General features: G+C 37.8%; 4 protein-coding genes across 5 annotated transcripts; all 4 read left to right on the forward strand.

Annotated features, from left to right (window-relative positions):
- The first annotated feature begins 1946 nt into the window (after window positions 1-1946).
- On the forward strand, window positions 1947-3562 carry LOC104767816 (putative pectinesterase 29). Its single transcript, XM_010491788.2, has 4 exons — window positions 1947-2223; window positions 2345-2504; window positions 2596-2814; window positions 3001-3562. The coding sequence occupies exons 1-4, from the start codon at window positions 2009-2011 to the stop codon at window positions 3412-3414; spliced, it is 1008 nt and encodes a 335-aa protein (XP_010490090.2). The 5' UTR covers window positions 1947-2008; the 3' UTR covers window positions 3415-3562.
- A 5041-nt stretch (window positions 3563-8603) lies between these two features.
- Window positions 8604-11358, forward strand: LOC104766326 (protein PHR1-LIKE 2). 2 transcript variants are annotated; one of them, XM_010490194.3, is made up of 6 exons: window positions 8604-9023; window positions 9541-9617; window positions 9890-9944; window positions 10247-10325; window positions 10423-10492; window positions 10763-11358. In XM_010490194.3, exons 1-6 carry the CDS (start codon window positions 8828-8830, stop codon window positions 11171-11173), a joined length of 888 nt encoding a protein of 295 aa, XP_010488496.1. In that variant the 5' UTR covers window positions 8604-8827; the 3' UTR covers window positions 11174-11358. The 2 variants fall into 2 exon arrangements, with proteins under 2 accessions (XP_010488496.1, XP_010488495.1); XM_010490193.3 differs by having other exon boundaries at window positions 8609-9023; window positions 10754-11358.
- Window positions 11359-11491: 133 nt separating this feature from the next.
- LOC104766327 (putative calcium-binding protein CML22) lies at window positions 11492-12889 on the forward strand. Its single transcript, XM_010490195.3, has 4 exons — window positions 11492-11827; window positions 11911-12116; window positions 12195-12375; window positions 12475-12889. The coding sequence occupies exons 1-4, from the start codon at window positions 11632-11634 to the stop codon at window positions 12612-12614; spliced, it is 723 nt and encodes a 240-aa protein (XP_010488497.1). The 5' UTR covers window positions 11492-11631; the 3' UTR covers window positions 12615-12889.
- A 4111-nt stretch (window positions 12890-17000) lies between these two features.
- LOC147920518 (uncharacterized) lies at window positions 17001-17768 on the forward strand. Its single transcript, XM_087501109.1, has one exon. It carries the CDS (start codon window positions 17001-17003, stop codon window positions 17766-17768), a length of 768 nt encoding a protein of 255 aa, XP_087357235.1.
- Window positions 17769-18014: the final 246 nt, after the last annotated feature.

An 18014-nucleotide genomic window follows, 5' to 3' on the forward strand; every position in this document is an offset into this window, starting at 1 on the left:
CATCTTTCTCTTTTGGTTAATGTCGTCGTCATGTGCCACAAAATAGAGAGTACAGTAAAACCTCTATAAATTAATAAGATCAGAACCATGAAATTTTACTAATTTATAGAGGTTTTAGTTTATCAATAAATTAATAAAGTATTAATTTATAAAGAGATATTTTCATTTTCATAGTTTTGAAAAATTTCTGCTAAAAATAAGATATTTTTTGTTATCATTCACATATTTATAAAATTTTCTTGATTTATAATCTTGGCTATCATAATAGGATGCATTCTAATAGTTTACTAGATTATCCAGTTAAAAATGAAGAAGATATTGCGGTACCTTTAAAACTAATTGCATATAAAAAACAATTATCGCATCTATGACTCTCCATAATTTTTATATAAGATTTGAAAAGACAACACTAAAAGTTTTTAATTTAATTAAAAAATTACAATAAACTTTAACTAGAATGCAAATTCAAGAATAGACAAACAACAATAAATTCATATTTCACTAAATTTTAAATATATATATATATATATAAATATTATATTATTATTAACTTATGATATTGATGGACCATATGTTTACATAGAATTTCTAAAAAAATTATTTTATTATTTTATCGAATTGTGTCATTTTTATATCGATCTAACTCAGAATTGTAATAAATTATTAATTTATATCAAGTATTAATTTAAAAATATTAACTTGTAGAGGTTCTGCTATCATAACATCGGTGAAGTTGTTAACACTTGAACCCATATGAGCCTACAAATAAGTAGTATTATACTATTATGAAATTCTTTTTTTATATTTTTTCCGTCTAAATGATATCTTTATAAACTTTGAGACCAAGCGTTTGACACAAAACAAGGGATTGAAAACAATCATAATACAGGAGGATATCAATTCGACTAATATGAATTTGGAACTATTCCAACCATTTCACTAAAATATTGAGAAATACCCTAAAATAGCACTAAAACAAGTTTTATGGACAACTATAACATATATTACATAAATTTCCAAAAATAGCACTATTTAACACATTAAAATATTTAAAATTAGTTTTTTAGATTTTTTTTTTAGGTTTGGGTTCTCAATTTCACATTTAGGGTATATTTTTGAGGGATAAGGTTTAGTATTTTGAATTTAAAATTTAATTTTAAAAGATTAATTGATACTATTTTTGGAATTTTAGAGATGTTGTGCTAAGTTTGGAAAAAAAAACTTATTTTGGTGTTATTTTTGAGAATCTCTCTAAAATCTTTGGACATGTACAATTTGATGGGTGGTTACTGGAACTAAGGAATAGTATTTTTATCGTTTTATTTTACAATACAATAAAAAATTTTACGAAATTGTTGAGTATTCTTTAAATATTATAAAACACTAAAGAGTTTCTTTTGTTGTAAGAATTTAAAATAAGAAATATCCTTTTCATTTAAGACGAAAAGATTGGATATTTTTTATTTCCAAACTAGCTAGTTATCAATTTACCTTCTTGTCCTTTGCAGTTTTATATCAAAGAGGCATAAGTCATACCAATATATGGATAGAGTCGTCAACAAAGATTTAACCTACCAATTTCAATGTGATTTCTATATTTAAACAATCACTACTACATTTATGTTATATAATCTTTGTAATAAAGTCCAAATTGAACGAAGGAAAAAGTCTAGAGACCACTAAGTTAGTGGCACTGATCTGTACAGATACCACAATCACAAAGATTACAACTTCCTTTTTGGTTTCTGACCTCTCACAAAAACCCAAGATTTCGATCACCAAATCTAGAAACAAACCTAAACTTTCCACTTTCATTTACATTCTACTTTAATTACGCAATCATAACCCATACATAAATCAAATGAAATAAAGTAATAAAATCTAGTTTGACCAAAAAAAAAAGTAATAAAATCTTCACCAGAATATCTAAAATTAACTAAAATCCCATTGATCTCACGACCTTGTTAAATAATCCATTTCCTCCATTTACAAATCAGAAGCTGTAATAATGGGAACTCATCGACTCATCATTGGTCTCGTCGCTCTTTGTTGTTTCTGTCTACCTCATATAATTGAAGCTAAACCATTCGGTGTATACCAGCAACAAGTGTTCGTGGATCAATCAGGCCATGGAAATTTCACGACAATACAAAAAGCTATCGACTCGGTCCCAACTAACAATCGTCATTGGTTCTTTATCAACGTCAAAGCTGGTCTTTACAGGTCAGTGTAACCACACTTTTATTGACTCTAAAATGAAGTTACATATGTTTTGTAATGACGTTATATATATGTGAAGGTGCTTATGTAGTAATGTTTTCTCTCTGTCTTTTTGTAAATAAAGAGAGAAAATAAAAATACCGTATGAAAAACCGTTCATAGTAATTGTGGGAGCTGGGAAAAGATTAACGAGAGTTGAATGGGATGACCATGACTCGGTTGCACAAAGCCCTACCTTTGCTACTCTCGCCGATAACACCGTCGTTAAAAGCATCACTTTCGTCGTACGGTGATTTTATTATATTTTGGCATTTTATCTTCAGATATTATTCTCTTTATTAGAAAAAATATAAAAGGTTCCCTTTTTTTATATAGAATACCTATAACTTCCCTAGCAAGGGAAAAATGAACAATAACCCTAGAACTCCAGCCGTTGCGGCGTTGATCGGTGGCGATAAGTCCGCTTTTTTCTCGGTTGGGTTTGCTGGAATTCAAGATACCTTGTGGGACTCGGATGGCCGACACTACTTCCACCGATGCACCATCCAAGGCGCGGTCGATTTCATCTTTGGTAGCGGCCAATCTATTTACCAGGTAATACGTTACATTCTTCATAAAATAATATTTGGTATTTTAATTAAATGTTTATAATAGGCCTGATAGTATAAAAAGACGGCGAAAATATATTATTAACTGTAATATCTCATTATTGAACTATAATTAGTATTTATTCGGGTATTGTTGAATTGAATAAAAATTATGTTTTGGTGGGTTGTGTAGAGTTGTGTGATACAAGTGCTAGGTTGGGTGCTACAACCGGGTCTAGCCGGTTACGTAACGGCTCAAGGACGGACCAACCCTTACGACGCTAATGGATTCATCTTCATCAACAGCCTCGTTCATGGAACGGGCATGGCATTCTTGGGCAGACCGTGGCGCGGCTACTCTCGAGTTATTTTTTACAACTCGAACCTGACGGACGTGGTTGTTCCTGAAGGATGGGACGCATGGAACTTCGCGGGCCACGAAACCCAACTGACGTTTGCAGAACATGGATGCTACGGAAGTGGAGCAAAGACGGGAAGACGTGTGAAGTGGGTTAAGAAGCTGACTGGATCTGGCACCCAAAATTTGGGTGACCTCAGCTTTATTAATCGTGGTGGATGGGTTGAAGATTTGCCCATCCCTGCTTGAACTCTCCTTTGCTTCTAGTTTGTTGTCTTTTTTAGATTTCTTTTTTATTTAATTTAACCAAATCTAGTAAGTTGTTATGCTTTGTGTCCTTTTATCTTGACATTGACATTCAAAATAACAAAACATTTCAACGAGCTTGGTTTTAAAATTATCCTTTTTTAGCTAGCAAACTTAAGGAAAGGTTTTGTAAAACTCGTGAACCCTAACATAATTGTAGTGCATCGTTTTGTTGGATACTTTGGGTTTATCCAACAAAGAAGGCTTCCTGTGGGAAAGTGAAATCACGACATCTCTTACCTACGTCCAGTAAAAAATTAAGCTGAGAATTCATAGTTGAAAAATAGGATCAAAAACAGATTATATCACGCAATTGTCCTAGTTTAGCGACATCAATGATGGTCACATTATATTAGCGATATACCGTTCTAAGATTGTATATGGGCCTTAGGGAAAGAAACAAAAAAAAACTTATTTTGCGGTCCATTAGCTTAACTTTTTAATATATTTTTTTTGTAGTTGCTAATTTTTTTTTGGTTGCACTACACATACCTATCATTGCTTGTCGTGTTTGATTGATAAAGTGTAATTATTTACCCAATTCGAGTAAAGTTGTATCTGTTTATGTTATCAAAATTTTATTTGCTTTTCTATGCTGAGTACGGTTTTAGTTGTTTAATACTATATAGTATATAGACTCTGTCAAGAAATAGTTTTCACAAAATTGAAAATTTTGTGAAGACTATGTTAAAATTATATAATTGTCCCAATTTTTTTTTTTGGTTCATTCAACATATTCGACCGGCCGAACCATTTCAACTACACTTATCATCGCATGGATTAAAATTGAGTCAACTGAATCTTTTGGTTGTATAATGTAACTCAACTGCAGTCATATAAATATATCATAGTATTAATTAATCATGTTAAGTTATTAACCTTACTATTTTCAATTGATCATGAAACACAAAAGCATGAAACAACCCCTTTTTTTTGTCTGTCATCGACACTTACAAATAAAAATACCGTACTAGTTAATAATACTCTAAACTAAAAGATATAATATTATTCACAAATCGGCGAAGTTGGTAGAGACATGAATATATAAATACGTTGAAGCCATGTGTTTGACTCAACTTGTTCAGTTGTTATAATTGTATACTTTTTTCTTCTTTGTTTTTGTTTTATTCTACTTTTATCAAATCATGTATAATATTGTGTCAAAAAATTCCAAAGAGTTGGTAAATCAACTTTATTAATTATATTTTGACTTCAAACTATTAAAATGAATGATATTTTACTGATGATAGATATTATTTTCTTTCTTTTTTTGGTCAAAGATAAATGTTATTTATTTTTGGAATTGATAGCTAAGAAGAGTACTTAAGATTGAAAAATTAGAATTTTGGACAATTTTTTTTCTAAAAATATCCTAGCAGTATAAATAGTTTATGTAAAATTACCAGCACTTACATGTATGTACAAGATTTTGTAAGGTTAAATGCAAGTCTTCGAAAAACTATTCTAAAAAGGAGCTCAATCAATCTTCATCATTTTTAAAAATAAAAATCATATTGTTTAGAAAGGAAATATATATGTATTGACATAACCTTTATGATTTGTTTCATCCTAGTTGAGTTTTAAAAATGTTTCGATACTTCTTTAAAATAAATAATTCGTTTTTCGTAATTACGAATTCGATGCACGTATATATAATACTATTTGTAGTATATATTTTCCAACAACTAAAGGATTTTAAATGTACAAACAATTTGCCACTTGCCAGTCATGTATTCATGTTACTATTAGTCTATTATATCGTCCCGGACGTTCAGCATTAACCGATCAAACCGAACCGAATAATCTGATTTTTTCGTTTATTGGAGCAAACTGAAGTGAATAATCTGATTTTTTCGTTTATTGGAGCAAACTGAAGTGATTGAGTGTAATCGTTCGGCGTAACTGATTTGAAGCATCGATTTTCGGTTTGGTTCGGTTCGATAATCAAACCGATCGGTTTATTAGATTCTGCAGCCATATATAAGCCTAACCGTGATTTTGTTTCTCTTTTTCTTCCCCTCTGCCTCCTGCGATTCCGAGAGAGAGAAACTTCACCAGTTCATCTTGTTCTCTTTTTCTCCGATCTAATCAATAATCATCATCACATATCTTCTTTTTTATCAATTCACCATCTATTACATCCTCTTTCATTCTCTCAAATCTCAGTCGTGGTTAAGATATATCATTTTCAGATTCAACCTTTAACCACAAGATTCTTAAGGGTAAGCTCTTATTCTTTCTCCTTATTTGATTCTTTGATTCTTCGTTTGATTATTTGCTCCATAAGCTCTTCCTATGTCACTCGATAACATCGATTTAGAGAACTTTAAGGTTAGAATTTGAACTTCGAATTCAGAAATTATTCATTATGCTTGGGTTTGTTACTTTGTTTAGGGTAGTAGTGTTGTGTTTGTCTTCCTCGTTGTTGTAATACCTAAAATGTTGTTCTTTGTTGTTTAATGATTTTATTTTATTGGTTTATGTAATCGATTTTCATGTAATTTTGATGATGGCAGGTGAAAAAATGATACCCTGGAACCGTCGATCTTCGCCGTCATAGCTCACTGCAGCTGAACATCATCATATCTCTGAAAACCCTAATGAATTTGGGCTTGTAATTTGTTTTCAGATTCATTTAGGTCAATTATCTTAATCTTTTTTTTATCTATACTAAGGCCATTATGAATTTGGTGGTTTTTTTTGTTAATTTAGTCCATTAACATAATTTTTTTTGTCAATTCGGTTTAAAATAACCGAACTAAAAAAAATCAGTTTAAATTTGAAATTGATTTAAAATCTAATAACCGACCTGAATAAACCGAGTACCAATCGACCCAAACCGAATTTAATTTCAACTTAATTCGGCAAATTTTTTTAAAAACCGAATTTTCTCAGAACCGAACAAACCAACCCGAATAACCCGAACACACCCAACGCCCATAACGACTATTATATATTATTAGTGTGGACGCATGTTTCACAAATGATTCTTTAATCAAAACTGGGTTGGTGGATAGAGATAGTTTTAGTATTTAAATACATGATTTTTTTGCTTTCTATGTTAAGCATTTTACTAGACGATAATAAAATTTAGTAATTACTATAATTATTATTCTTCATTTCAACTACATTTAATTTTACTCGGCACCTTGCACAATATGTTTATTATAACAACACTATAAAACTATGATATTAGTAGATATAAAAAAATTTAACTACTTTTATTTACTTTTATAAAATAATTTAACATCGGCTACATGTGTATATGTATAAGAATTATTTGAATTTTTTTTTGTCTAATTATGTACATTCAAGTAGCATTTTTAGCATTTCTTGAGAAATTGTTTTTTTTTTCTTTTAAGTTTTACTCTATGCGCTTTTCATTATGTAGAGTTACATAGTATTTTTTTGTCAATGAACCTATTTTTTTCATACCGTGAAAGAAACTTGATTAAAATAAATTTCTTTTCATTTTATTTGATGTTTTCCTTTTGGCTATTTTTGTTTATGTTTTAAGAAAATATTATTTTCTCATTTTTCACCATAGACGAGCTTTATGGATCATTTTTCATCATAAACTAAGTAAGGATGCAAGAATGGGACGGTAATTTCACAACAATACAAAAAGCTATCGATTCGGTCCAAACTAACAATCGTCTTTGGTTCTTTATCAACGTCAAAGCTGGTCTTTACAGGTCAGTTTAACCACACTTTAATTGACTCTAAAATGTAATTACATATATATGTTTTGTAATGACTCTAAAAAGAAGGCTTACGGAAAAAAGATTTATAAATGACATATGAGGCTAAAACATTGTATATGAGGCTTAGCTTGTGAATACTTACATAACTCGTCAAAATAGTCAAGGTCTCTAAGCCAGAAGGATCTCGGTGTTTGTTGTTTTAAGACTTCAATTGTTTCATTCATTTTAACGCTCTCCGCGCATAACTCTTCTACTTTCTCTGAAGTGAACATTCCTATTGGCATTGTCAATAGATCGGCATAATCTGAGCAAACATAAAAATCAAGAGAATTGTAAACAACAATATTTAAATTCTACAAAGCTAGTGTTGACTATTTTGCTAAAGTAAGTATTGATGATTCACCTAGAAACATCTATACAAAAAAATAAAATTGATCAGATCAGCGAAGTTTAAATTATAAAATAACTATAATTGGAAATAGTGACATCCCAACTGTATAATTTCTTTAATATTGTTACTACAATCAGAAAAGCTTTTTTTTTTTGTTTTTGAGAAAATAAACGTAAAATTCAAACGAAAATTTGTATAGATTGTAGAATCAAAACAAGTTTTTAAAATCTGACCGACTAGAAAAAAACTATCAATTTTTTTTGGTTATCATAGCAACCAATCACCCCTACATTTTTATGTTTCTAATAAAATCACTTTAAAATAAAATTCATCACAGAAAAAAAAATTTGGTTAGGAAGCTCGTGATATTCCATTTAGACATAAAATAATAAATCTATATAAGATTTATCATGAATTAGACTAGACATAAGTTACTTTAGGTTTAAGTAAAACTATTCTAATCCCATGTTAGTTTTTAGTACAGTTAGTTTTACTCTTTTCATCACATTCAAAAATCCTATTATAATACATACAACTTATTTTATATATGTGATCCGATTGATAACACCAAATGATAAGAGATTTTTGGTTCAAAAAAAAAAAAAGTCAGTAAACTATATAAAAATGATTTTTAAAAGATACATACTACGGTTAAAAACAATGATTCCAAAAAAATACACAAAAGACGATATTTCATGTACCAGATTGATATATAGTTACTGATCAAAATTAAACCACAATTTATTCATCCGAATTCAGTTAGTTAGATACCTATTTGAAATATGAGAACAGTAACGTACAAGTATAATATTAATAGTAATGAAGAATATATATCAGTTGTTTAACAAAAAAAAAGGAAATATATATATATATATAGTAGTTTAATTTAACCTATCAATTAATGAAGACGACTAATCCTTTTTTTAAAAATGGCTAATATCAATCTAATATAATTAAGAAATGATCTAATGAATATAAAACTGGTGATCAATAATTTAATACATTTTTTTAATTAAAAGTACCTCTCTGCTACAAATAATTTACTAAATAGATGATTTACAAAACATGTTCACACGCAAATCGGAGCAAAGCGAGCGAGAGAGAGAGCATACGTCCAATCTTATATCCACCCGTCTCTTCGCTGTCAGTAAACCCGGATCCTGACCCGGATCCGAATCTTCCATTACCACCCGATTCCATTCATTTCTCCTTCCCCTAAAGCTTTCTCTCACTTTCCCGGAAAACTCGGCGACGATAGAAAATGTACTCAGCGATTCGCTCGCTTCCCCTCGATGGTGGACACGTCGGCGCTGACTACCATGGACCTCTTGACGGAACCAATCTTCCCGGCGACGCTTGTTTGGTTTTAACCACTGACCCTAAACCTCGTCTCCGGTGGACATCTGAGCTCCATGAGAGATTCGTTGACGCTGTTACTCAGCTCGGTGGTCCTGATAGTGAGTACCTCTATACTCATTTAGCTTTTGTTCTCTCTCTCTCTATCTCTGTATGTCTCATTTGTTAATCTCTTTGTTGTTTTGGATCTTGAGATGAAATGTGTGTTTGAGCTTAGCTTAGCTTCTTCTTCTCTTTGCTCAGTTCCTTGCTCAGCCCTCTTCAAAAGTTTCGATTTTTTTTTGTGGGTTGTATGATTTTATCTCTCAAAGTTCAGATTTGTGAAGAATTTGTCTTCATGAATTCTAATGGTGACTTTGATTTTACTTTAGACTTGAATTGAGATCTTTGTAGGGTAGCTCTCTCTCTCCCCCTCTATGAGTCTCGAAATGGAAGCGTATCCTGCAGTGTATAAAATTTGTTTCCTTTTTTCGAAATTAGTCATGAGTAGTATAATTAGCAGTGTCAGTATAATCTCTAAAAAATTTGAAGCTTGTGATTCTGCTCCTGTTTTGTCTTTTACTTCACATTTGTTAATGAGGAAACCCTTGTGGCTCTCTCTATCTGTTTAAATTACAGAAGCGACGCCCAAAACTATCATGAGGACAATGGGGGTGAAGGGTCTCACTCTCTACCACCTCAAATCACATCTTCAGGTTTGTTTGTTTATTTACTTCCTTTGAACAAACTGATTTCAGAGTTGTGGTTTCTGAGTGATTAGTCTTCAAAGCTATTTGGTTGATGAGATGACTCCAAGATTTCCAATGACTTGTAGATACTGAGATTTTCTAGATTTTCTAGAGTTTTAAGAGTCGTAGGCTGTTATATCTTCCTAGTTTCAACGTGTATAATAGCGATTGTGGTCTAAAGAATTTCGGGTGTTTGATGGTGTTATATTTCTCTCTTTTGTATGTGTTTTGCTCGGCAGAAATTTCGCCTAGGGAGGCAAGCTTGCAAAGAATCAACTGAGAACTCCAAGGATGGTATCTACTCAGTTGACTTTTCTTTTTTTGGGTTTTTGTGAAGCCTCTTGGTTCTACTCTTTATTTCATATTTGTTAGACACTTTGTAGACCCCTATCATGTGAGAGACACATGGGACCCTGTTGTTTTTCTCTCCGCCGTTGTCAGAATATATATATTAGCAAACTGCTCATGGTTTAAGCTGTCTAATAAAAACTTGGTTTTGTAAAAGGAAAAACTGCTACTAGGAACCCTGTTTTGATGAATTTCAGTTGTGTATCCGAATTCGTGGCTCTACTAATTCTGTGAACTGGATGCTGCAGCATCTTGTGTTGGGGAGAGTCAGGACACAGGTTCATCTTCAACATCATCATTGAGATTGGCGCAACAGGAGCAGAATGAGTATAGTTACATTTGAACTTTTCCTCTCATTTCTCTGTTACTGGCTAGTTAGTTAATTTCATTTGTATGAATCCCTCCTTATTTGTTTGCATGCCAGGGGCTACCAAGTCACTGAAGCTCTACGTGCTCAGATGGAAGTCCAAAGAAGACTACACGAGCAATTGGAGGTTAGCTCATTTCTCTTGCCATTGATCTTGAAGATACAAACCACCATATTTGCAAAAAGTTTGGCTCAAAAGTTAGGATGTGGTTGTTACCAATTCTTATTTCTTTGCTGTACATGTAAACACTGCTCATTGTTTCCATCTGTCCTGGATCTTTACTTTATCAGAATGAAGAAACACGCCCTTGAGACTGAAATAGTGGCCACATTGTAGGCATACAACAGACTGTGCTGTGTAAATGCAAACCTTTGATTGGTCTTTTAGTATGGGCAGGTACAACGAAGACTCCAGCTGAGGATAGAGGCCCAAGGAAAGTACCTGCAATCAATTCTTGAAAAAGCTTGCAAGGCCTTTGACGAACAAGCTGCTGCTTTTGCTGGGCTTGAAGCTGCTAGGGAAGAGCTATCAGAGCTAGCCATCAAAGTTTCAAATGTCTCTCAAGGAACAACAGTTCCATTCTTCGATGCAACAAAGATGATGATGATGCCATCTTTGTCAGAGCTTGCAGTGGCAATAGACAACAAAAACAACGTCACAACCAACTGTTCTGTGGAAAGCTCTCTGACTTCCGTCACCAATGGGAGCTCGATATCTGCTGCATCGATGAAGAAACGGCAACGTGGAGACAATATGGGCGTTGGGTATGAATCTGGCTGGATTATGCCTAGTAGTACCATTGGATAAAGTTTAGGAAGAAAGAAATCAATATGGGAAAGGTAGAGATAAGATTTAACTCTTCTTTACTTGCTTTGAGGGGCCTGTATTATTCGATATAAACTTGTCATCAAAATTTCGTCTTAGCCTACTCATGTATATATTTGATGTTGAAGCTGAAGCTTTAGTGTTTCCTTTAACCTTGCCTTTAAAAATTATTCTTGTATTCAAGAGAAAGGGTTTAAAGGTAGAAGAAACTATAAAGACATAAGAAAAAGACCTATCGATAATATTATAAACATTGAAATGATGAAAGGGCCACCTAAGTTTGAGCCTTTAACTTCGCTACTATTCGTAATGCCTTTCTTCACGATGCTTTTATGCTTTACTTTTATGTACTTACGCCTTGTTCCTCTCATCCATCTTTTCAACGAACATAAAAAAAATAACATTGGTGAGTTCTAAAATACAAAAACCGTGTAGGGAGCATGATTTGCTGCTGTGTTAAGTCGGAGAACAACAAGAAGTATGCCGAGCTGGATGCGAAGCTTGCACGGAAGATGGTGGAGAGCCGGAGGATTTATCCGGGGCACAAGAGTCTAAAGTCTATGGATTCAATAATCATGAAGTTTCCTAAGCTAAGAGAAGGATTAAGAAACATCAGAAGTGTTTTTGAATCCTATGGTACGTTTTTTCTTGAGCTTTTTCAGCTTTCATCAAGATTCCACTGGTTTTAGTTTTTAGCATTTTTGTTCGAATATTCGCAGATAATGATAAAAACGGGACAATCGATATCGAGGAGTTGAAGAAATGCTTAGAGGAACTACAGCTAATTAGTTTATCAGACGAAGAAGTGAAAGGCTTATATGGATGGTGTGATGTTGATGGAAGCAAAGGGATACAGTTCAATGAGTTTATAGTCCTTCTCTGCCTCATCTATCTTCTATCAAAACCTTCCTCTGAATCCAACGCGGTAATTAATCCAAACGACAGGATGATAGATAAACTGTATCATGTTCAGTCTAATAAATTATGTTGTGTTTTTTCTTAGGAATCGAGAGAGATGGGTCCGAAGTTGGTTGAATCTATATTTGATCCAATAGTTGAAGTGTTCTTGTTTTTGGACAAAGATGGTAAAGGGAAACTGAACAAGGCTGATGTGATAAAGACACTGAACAATGAAGACTATCCTTTAGAGAGATCTCCTTCACATGTCACCAACATGAGATTCGGTACATATAAACCATGCACAACTCTTCTCTTCTCTTTATTTATCTAGATGAATTCGATTAACTCATTGGATTCTTCTATCTGTTCTTTGTGTGGTACAGAAGAAATGGATTGGGGAAGAAAAGGGAAAGTGGGTTTTAGAGAGTTTTTATTTGCTTTCATGAGTTGGGTTGGTCTAGATGATGCAGATGATTACTATATTGTTGGTGCGGGATTTAGCACCCCCAACATACCGATCTAAACCGGAAAGACAATTCAATTGATTAATTGGGAATCTGGTTAAAATCCACTTAACGTTTATTTAAGGCATGTTCAGAAGAAGGCGGCCCAGCCCGAAGATAAGCCGACTTCCCAATTCGCCTGGTGGCCGATTTGAAGAGAAGAAGCAACTTTCCTTATTTTAGCTTGAATAATAGGGAAAGTTAATATTGTTTGTAATCTAGAGAAAGTATAAAGAGGGGGAAGCTCCTTCGTTGTAAACATCCAATAAACAATACAAAAAAACCTAATTCTTCATTGTTCTTGAGAGAGACCCTAGCTTCTTCCTCAAGAGATCTAAATCCTCTTTTAATTTCTAGTTTTGATCGGATTCTTTGAGAGAGATCTTAAGTGAATTTGTTCCCCACTCAAACAAATTCATTGTGTGAATTATAGATTCAACAATTGGCGCCGCCTGTGGGGACGAAAAATCGTCTTTACAAGTTAATCTCTCAAAGCAGCTCGACCGAAAAGTTCCCTTCAAGCCTACGACAATGTCTCCAGTCACCAGCAATGACATCATCGGCGCAAACCGCACCTCTTCAAGTGTATCCGATGTCACGGGCCTAGCACCTCCTCGGGGTGACACCGAAGCACGAAGTGACGCTCCAACCACGCAAACGACAGCCGTTTACATTTGTAGTAGCTTCGCTACGTCGGTCAACCCAACCGATAACTGCCCCGAACTCCCAGCTGAGGTCAGATCTGAAGGGATCCCAGCCAGGGAATAGGACGAACACGCGAACAACCAGTCCACCATGATACGGAGCATTCAGACGAACCACCCTTGAGTGGGGAAATGATGCGCGTCACGGAGCAACAACCCGGGGTCCAAACCGAGAATCCCCCTGATCGCACTACAATAGCGGTCCAAAACCCGCAGGTCGTCTCTATGGAAGATTTCAAGATCTTGTTCGGCACCATGACAAAAGAGATTTACCAGATGATCTCCGACACCAATCGCAGAGTCGATGCAGTCGTAACACAGAAGAACCCGTAACCAGTCTCTGCGGGGCAGCACCTGTACTCGGGACAGGCGATCTTACATGTCGTCTCGATTTCTCGGACATACCGACGGTCAACAAATCGGAACGAAGGACCCTCCTCCCATAGGAAACGTCGAGCCTCCGGCCTTCGAACTTGGGCTCACGGATCCGTGAAACCCCGGTTATCCCGACCGCTCTCTTAACGAACACGGGAGCTTGCATCGAAATCGAGGAGATCCAGTGGCAGATTCGCGGCATGAGCTCGCTCCTTCACCGAGCTATCAGCACAGCTCCAGAGATCGACAGGATTTTGGAGGTCACTCGGCGAACACCCTTCACTCAGCGGATTCTGCAAGCCGCCATACCGAACGTCAAGCTGAAGCTCCCAAACTACCTCGGGGATAAGGATCCAGTCCTCTTCATGACATCCTTCATGGCAACTGTAGCCAATGCGCGATTCACTGACGAACAGAGAGATATCAGATGCTGCCAGTTGTTCGTCGATAGTCTTTCCGCCCCCTCCCCCCTTAACTTGGTTTACAAGGCTCGAGCCGAACTCGATTGACAACTTCAACCAATTGACAACTTCAACCAATTGTCAACGGCCTTTCTTAAGCATTATCGGATCTTCATCGAGCGAGGTGTGACGAGTTCGGATATCTGGGAAATGGCCCAAGAACCCGGTGAGCCCATTGACAGTTTCCTGGGCATGTTTATAGAAAAATTGGCGAACGTTTCCATCCCAGAAGATGCCGCGATCGCCGCCATTAGGAAGAGTCTTCTTCCCGGATCACCCTTACAGAAGGACCTCAATATCCGAGAGCCTAAAGACCTCGATGACGCGCTACATCGAGCCTCCCGATTTGCACTCGTGGAAGATGAGGACGTCCGATTGGCCACAAAAACGACCTCGACACCATCGTATCTTGGGACGAACACCACGAGCCCCGAAAGCATCACGACCCTCAGGATCAAAAGAAGGGCGTCGTCCATGCAGTCTCTGAGGTAGTTGGCCAAAACAAGCAACCATCCGATCCGAAGGAGTTATACTGCGATTTCCACATGATAGTCGGCCACTCCACGCACGAGTGCGTCCATCTAAGGAACTACCTATATGGAAAGTACCTTTATGGCGAAACTGAAGCCATATTTCAGCCCAAAAGCATCCGCGGAGGCAGAAGTCGCCGTGGAGGATGGCGAGGTGGTTGATCTAACGTTGGCCGCGGTGCAGGAGGTGGCGGGCGAGGATACGTAAACAACGGCCCAACTAACGACATATAACATCCAGCAAATCAAGTACTTGCAAATCGCCAAGACGAAATGCCCCAAGAAGACGAACTAAATGGTCCTCCCAAGCGACAGAGAGGGCAGAATCCCTAGCACGCCAACTCCCCTCTCAGAGGTTGAATAACTATGATTCTGGGCCCACCAGAGGATTGTGCTGACTCTGTTCGAGCACTGAAGAAAAGGGCGCGACAAGTTTGCATCCTTCAGGCAACCTCAAACGAACCTCCGCTCTGCGCGGATCCCATATCATTCACACCAGAGGACGCCAAAGGAATCCAACACCCCCATTCAGATCCCCTGGTCATCGAATGAGCTATAAGCGAGTTTGATGTCGAAAGAGTCCTAGTCGACACTGGGAGCACCGTTAACGTTATGTTCTGGTGGACGCTGGAAAAAATGGGCATCACACCAGAGCAGGTGAAACCCGAGACTCGAACGTTGACCAGCTATGATGGGATAGCTAAAATGTCGATGGGAGACGTAAAATTACAAGTACTCGCTGGCGGGATGACCCAGAAAACTAGATTCGTTGTCATCGACGCACCCCCAATTTACAACGCCATTCTAGGGGCACCGTGGATATACGCGATGCAAGATGTACCGTTGACTTACCATCTCTGCCTTAAATTCCCGACCACCACAGGGATCTGCACACTCTACGACGATCAGAGGATGGCCCGATCCTGTTCCATAATCGAAAAGAAGCAAAGGAAAACAGAGGAAGCATAGCAATTACAGAGTGGGGACCACCTTACTGGTCCTCATAAGCCGGAGCGAGACCGTCATAAGTCCCCGGAATGTCAGATCATCCAGGCAAACATCGATACTTTCTATCCTTCACGAAATGTTGGCATCGGGACCGAACTCGAAGACCAAATGAAGACAAAGCTGATCGCTTTTCTGCAATCCCAGTCCTCCACATTCGCTTGGTCGACGAAGGACATGGTCGGGATAAGCCCCGAAGTCATCTGCCCTAAGCTTAACGTTGACCCCACGTTCAAACCGATCAGGCAAAAACGCAGGCGCTTGGGTCCAGATCGAGCTAAAGCAGTCCAGGACGAAGTCGAACGATTACTCAAAGCAGACCAAATAATGGAGGTCCAGTACCCCGATTGGTTGGCTAATCCAGTCGTGGTAAAAAAGAAGAACAGCAAGTGGAGAGTATGCGTGGACTTCACCGACTTTAACAAAGTGTGTCCTAAGGATAGCTTTCCCTTGCCACACATAGATCGTCTCGTCGAGGACACAACCGGAAACCAACTACTCTCGTTCATAGACGCCTTCTCGGGATACAACCAGATCGCCATGAGCTCAACCGATCGCGAGAAAACGGCATTCATTACAGACATGGGAACCTACTATTATAAAGTTATGCTGTTCGGGGAGACCTACCAACGATTGGTGAATATGATGTTCGCCGATCTACTCGGCCGCACCATGGAGGTCTATATCAACGCTATGCTGGTCAAATCCTTGATCGCGGAACAACAAATTCAGCATCTCGCCGAATGTTTTGATATCCAGGACAAGTTTCGAATGAAGCTGAATCCGACGAAGTGCACTTTTGGGGTCACTTCAGGAAAATTCCTGGGATACATCGTTACTAAACGAGGAATAGAGGCGAATCCACAGCAGATTGAGGCCATACTCGGACTGCCATCTCCAACTAACAAACGGGAAGTCCAACGCTTGACCGGCCGGATCGCCGCTTTGAATCGATTCATCGCTCGGTCAACCGAAAAATGCCTTCCTTTCTACCAACTCCTCCGAGGAAACAAAGATTTTCATTAGGACTAAGATTGCGAGCACGCATTCCGGGAGCTAAAGGAGTATCTGACCAGTCACCCAGTGCTGCCCGTAAACTCCGACCTTATTTCCAGTCGCACTTCGTCGTCGTGTTTACCGATCAGCCACTCCGAACTATCCTCCACAGCCCTCTCCAGTCTGGACGAATGGCGAAGTAGGCGGTCGAGTTGAGCGAATATGATATCGAATATCGCTCTCATCCGAATTTAAAGTCGCAAGTTTTGGCCGATTACATCACCGAGCTATCCCTTGACCTCGGGGACCCTACCCCCAAACAGGAACATTGAAAGATGTTCGTCGATGGATCATCATCTCATCAGGGATCCAGTTTAGGACTCATTCTCCGATCTCCGTCTGGCGAAGTACTCGAGCAAGCATTGATGCTCAATTTTAAAGCGTCCAATAACGAAACAGAGTACGAAGCCATTCTCGCGGGGCTCCGTTTAGCGCGAGGACTCGGGGTGACGCATTTGCAAGTTTTCTGCGATTCTCAATTAGTAGTTAGCCAGTTCAGTGGCGAGTTTGACGCCAAGAACAAGCGAATGGGAGTGTACCGTCAATTGGTCTGGACATTGTCCGGGGAATTTACTCTGACAAAAGTCCTGAGGGACGAGAACGCATCAGCTGACGCCCTCGCAGCCTTGGCAAATAGTTCGGATCCTGATTTACGGCGTACCATTCCAGTCGAATGCATTGAAGCACCGAGTATCGATCTAGTCAGCCTGATCTCCTTCATCAACGACGATTCGGTTCCAATGGAAGTCGATGAACCAATAGAGGACTTGACGGATGTCACAAAGTCACCCAATGATTGGCAAATTGAGATTAAGTTGTATATCTCTGAAGGAGTCATCCCGCCAAATCGCTGGGCAGCTCGGCGTCTGAAAGCGCGAAGCGCCAAATACATCCTTTTGGATGGGAATTTATACCGCCGTAGTTCGTTCGGGGTGTTCCTTACCTGCGTCAGTCGCGACGAAGTCGAACGAATCAAGATGGAAGTACACGAAGGTGAGGGTGGTAATCACTCCGGTGGACGGTCAAGCCGAGGCCACGAATAAGTCGATCGTCGATGGATTAAAAAACGACTTGGGCGAAAGAAGGGAGCATTGGGAGATCACCTTGATGGAGTATTATGGTCCTACCGCACAACCCCGCGGCGATCTACGGGACAATCCCCTTTCTCTCTGGCATATGGGATCGAGGCACTCGCCCTAGCAGAAGTAGGCGTCCCGACACTTCGCCGCACCATGATGGTCGACAATCCCGACCTTAATAACAATATGCTGACTGATCAGATCGACTTT

This window comes from Camelina sativa, chromosome 19 (genome assembly GCF_030686135.1).
Source record: "Camelina sativa cultivar CO46 ecotype springtype chromosome 19, ASM3068613v1".
Classification (NCBI taxonomy): domain Eukaryota; kingdom Viridiplantae; phylum Streptophyta; class Magnoliopsida; order Brassicales; family Brassicaceae; genus Camelina; species Camelina sativa.

Coding starts and splice junctions, on each gene's coding strand:
- LOC104766327 (XM_010490195.3), top strand. CDS start 11,632: ATGATTTGCTGCTGTGTTAAGTCGGAGAACAACAAGAAGTATGCCGAG. Junction 12,117..12,194: donor CTTCCTCTGAATCCAACGCG/GTAATTAATCCA, acceptor GTTTTTTCTTAG/GAATCGAGAGAGATGGGTCC. Junction 12,376..12,474: donor TGTCACCAACATGAGATTCG/GTACATATAAAC, acceptor TGTGTGGTACAG/AAGAAATGGATTGGGGAAGA.
- LOC147920518 (XM_087501109.1), top strand. CDS start 17,001: ATGTTCGTCGATGGATCATCATCTCATCAGGGATCCAGTTTAGGACTC.
- LOC104767816 (XM_010491788.2), top strand. CDS start 2,009: ATGGGAACTCATCGACTCATCATTGGTCTCGTCGCTCTTTGTTGTTTC. Junction 2,224..2,344: donor GTCAAAGCTGGTCTTTACAG/GTCAGTGTAACC, acceptor TTGTAAATAAAG/AGAGAAAATAAAAATACCGT. Junction 2,505..2,595: donor TTAAAAGCATCACTTTCGTC/GTACGGTGATTT, acceptor TTTTTTATATAG/AATACCTATAACTTCCCTAG.
- LOC104766326 (XM_010490193.3), top strand. CDS start 8,828: ATGTACTCAGCGATTCGCTCGCTTCCCCTCGATGGTGGACACGTCGGC. Junction 9,024..9,540: donor TCAGCTCGGTGGTCCTGATA/GTGAGTACCTCT, acceptor TTTAAATTACAG/AAGCGACGCCCAAAACTATC. Junction 10,493..10,753: donor GACTACACGAGCAATTGGAG/GTTAGCTCATTT, acceptor TTGGTCTTTTAG/TATGGGCAGGTACAACGAAG.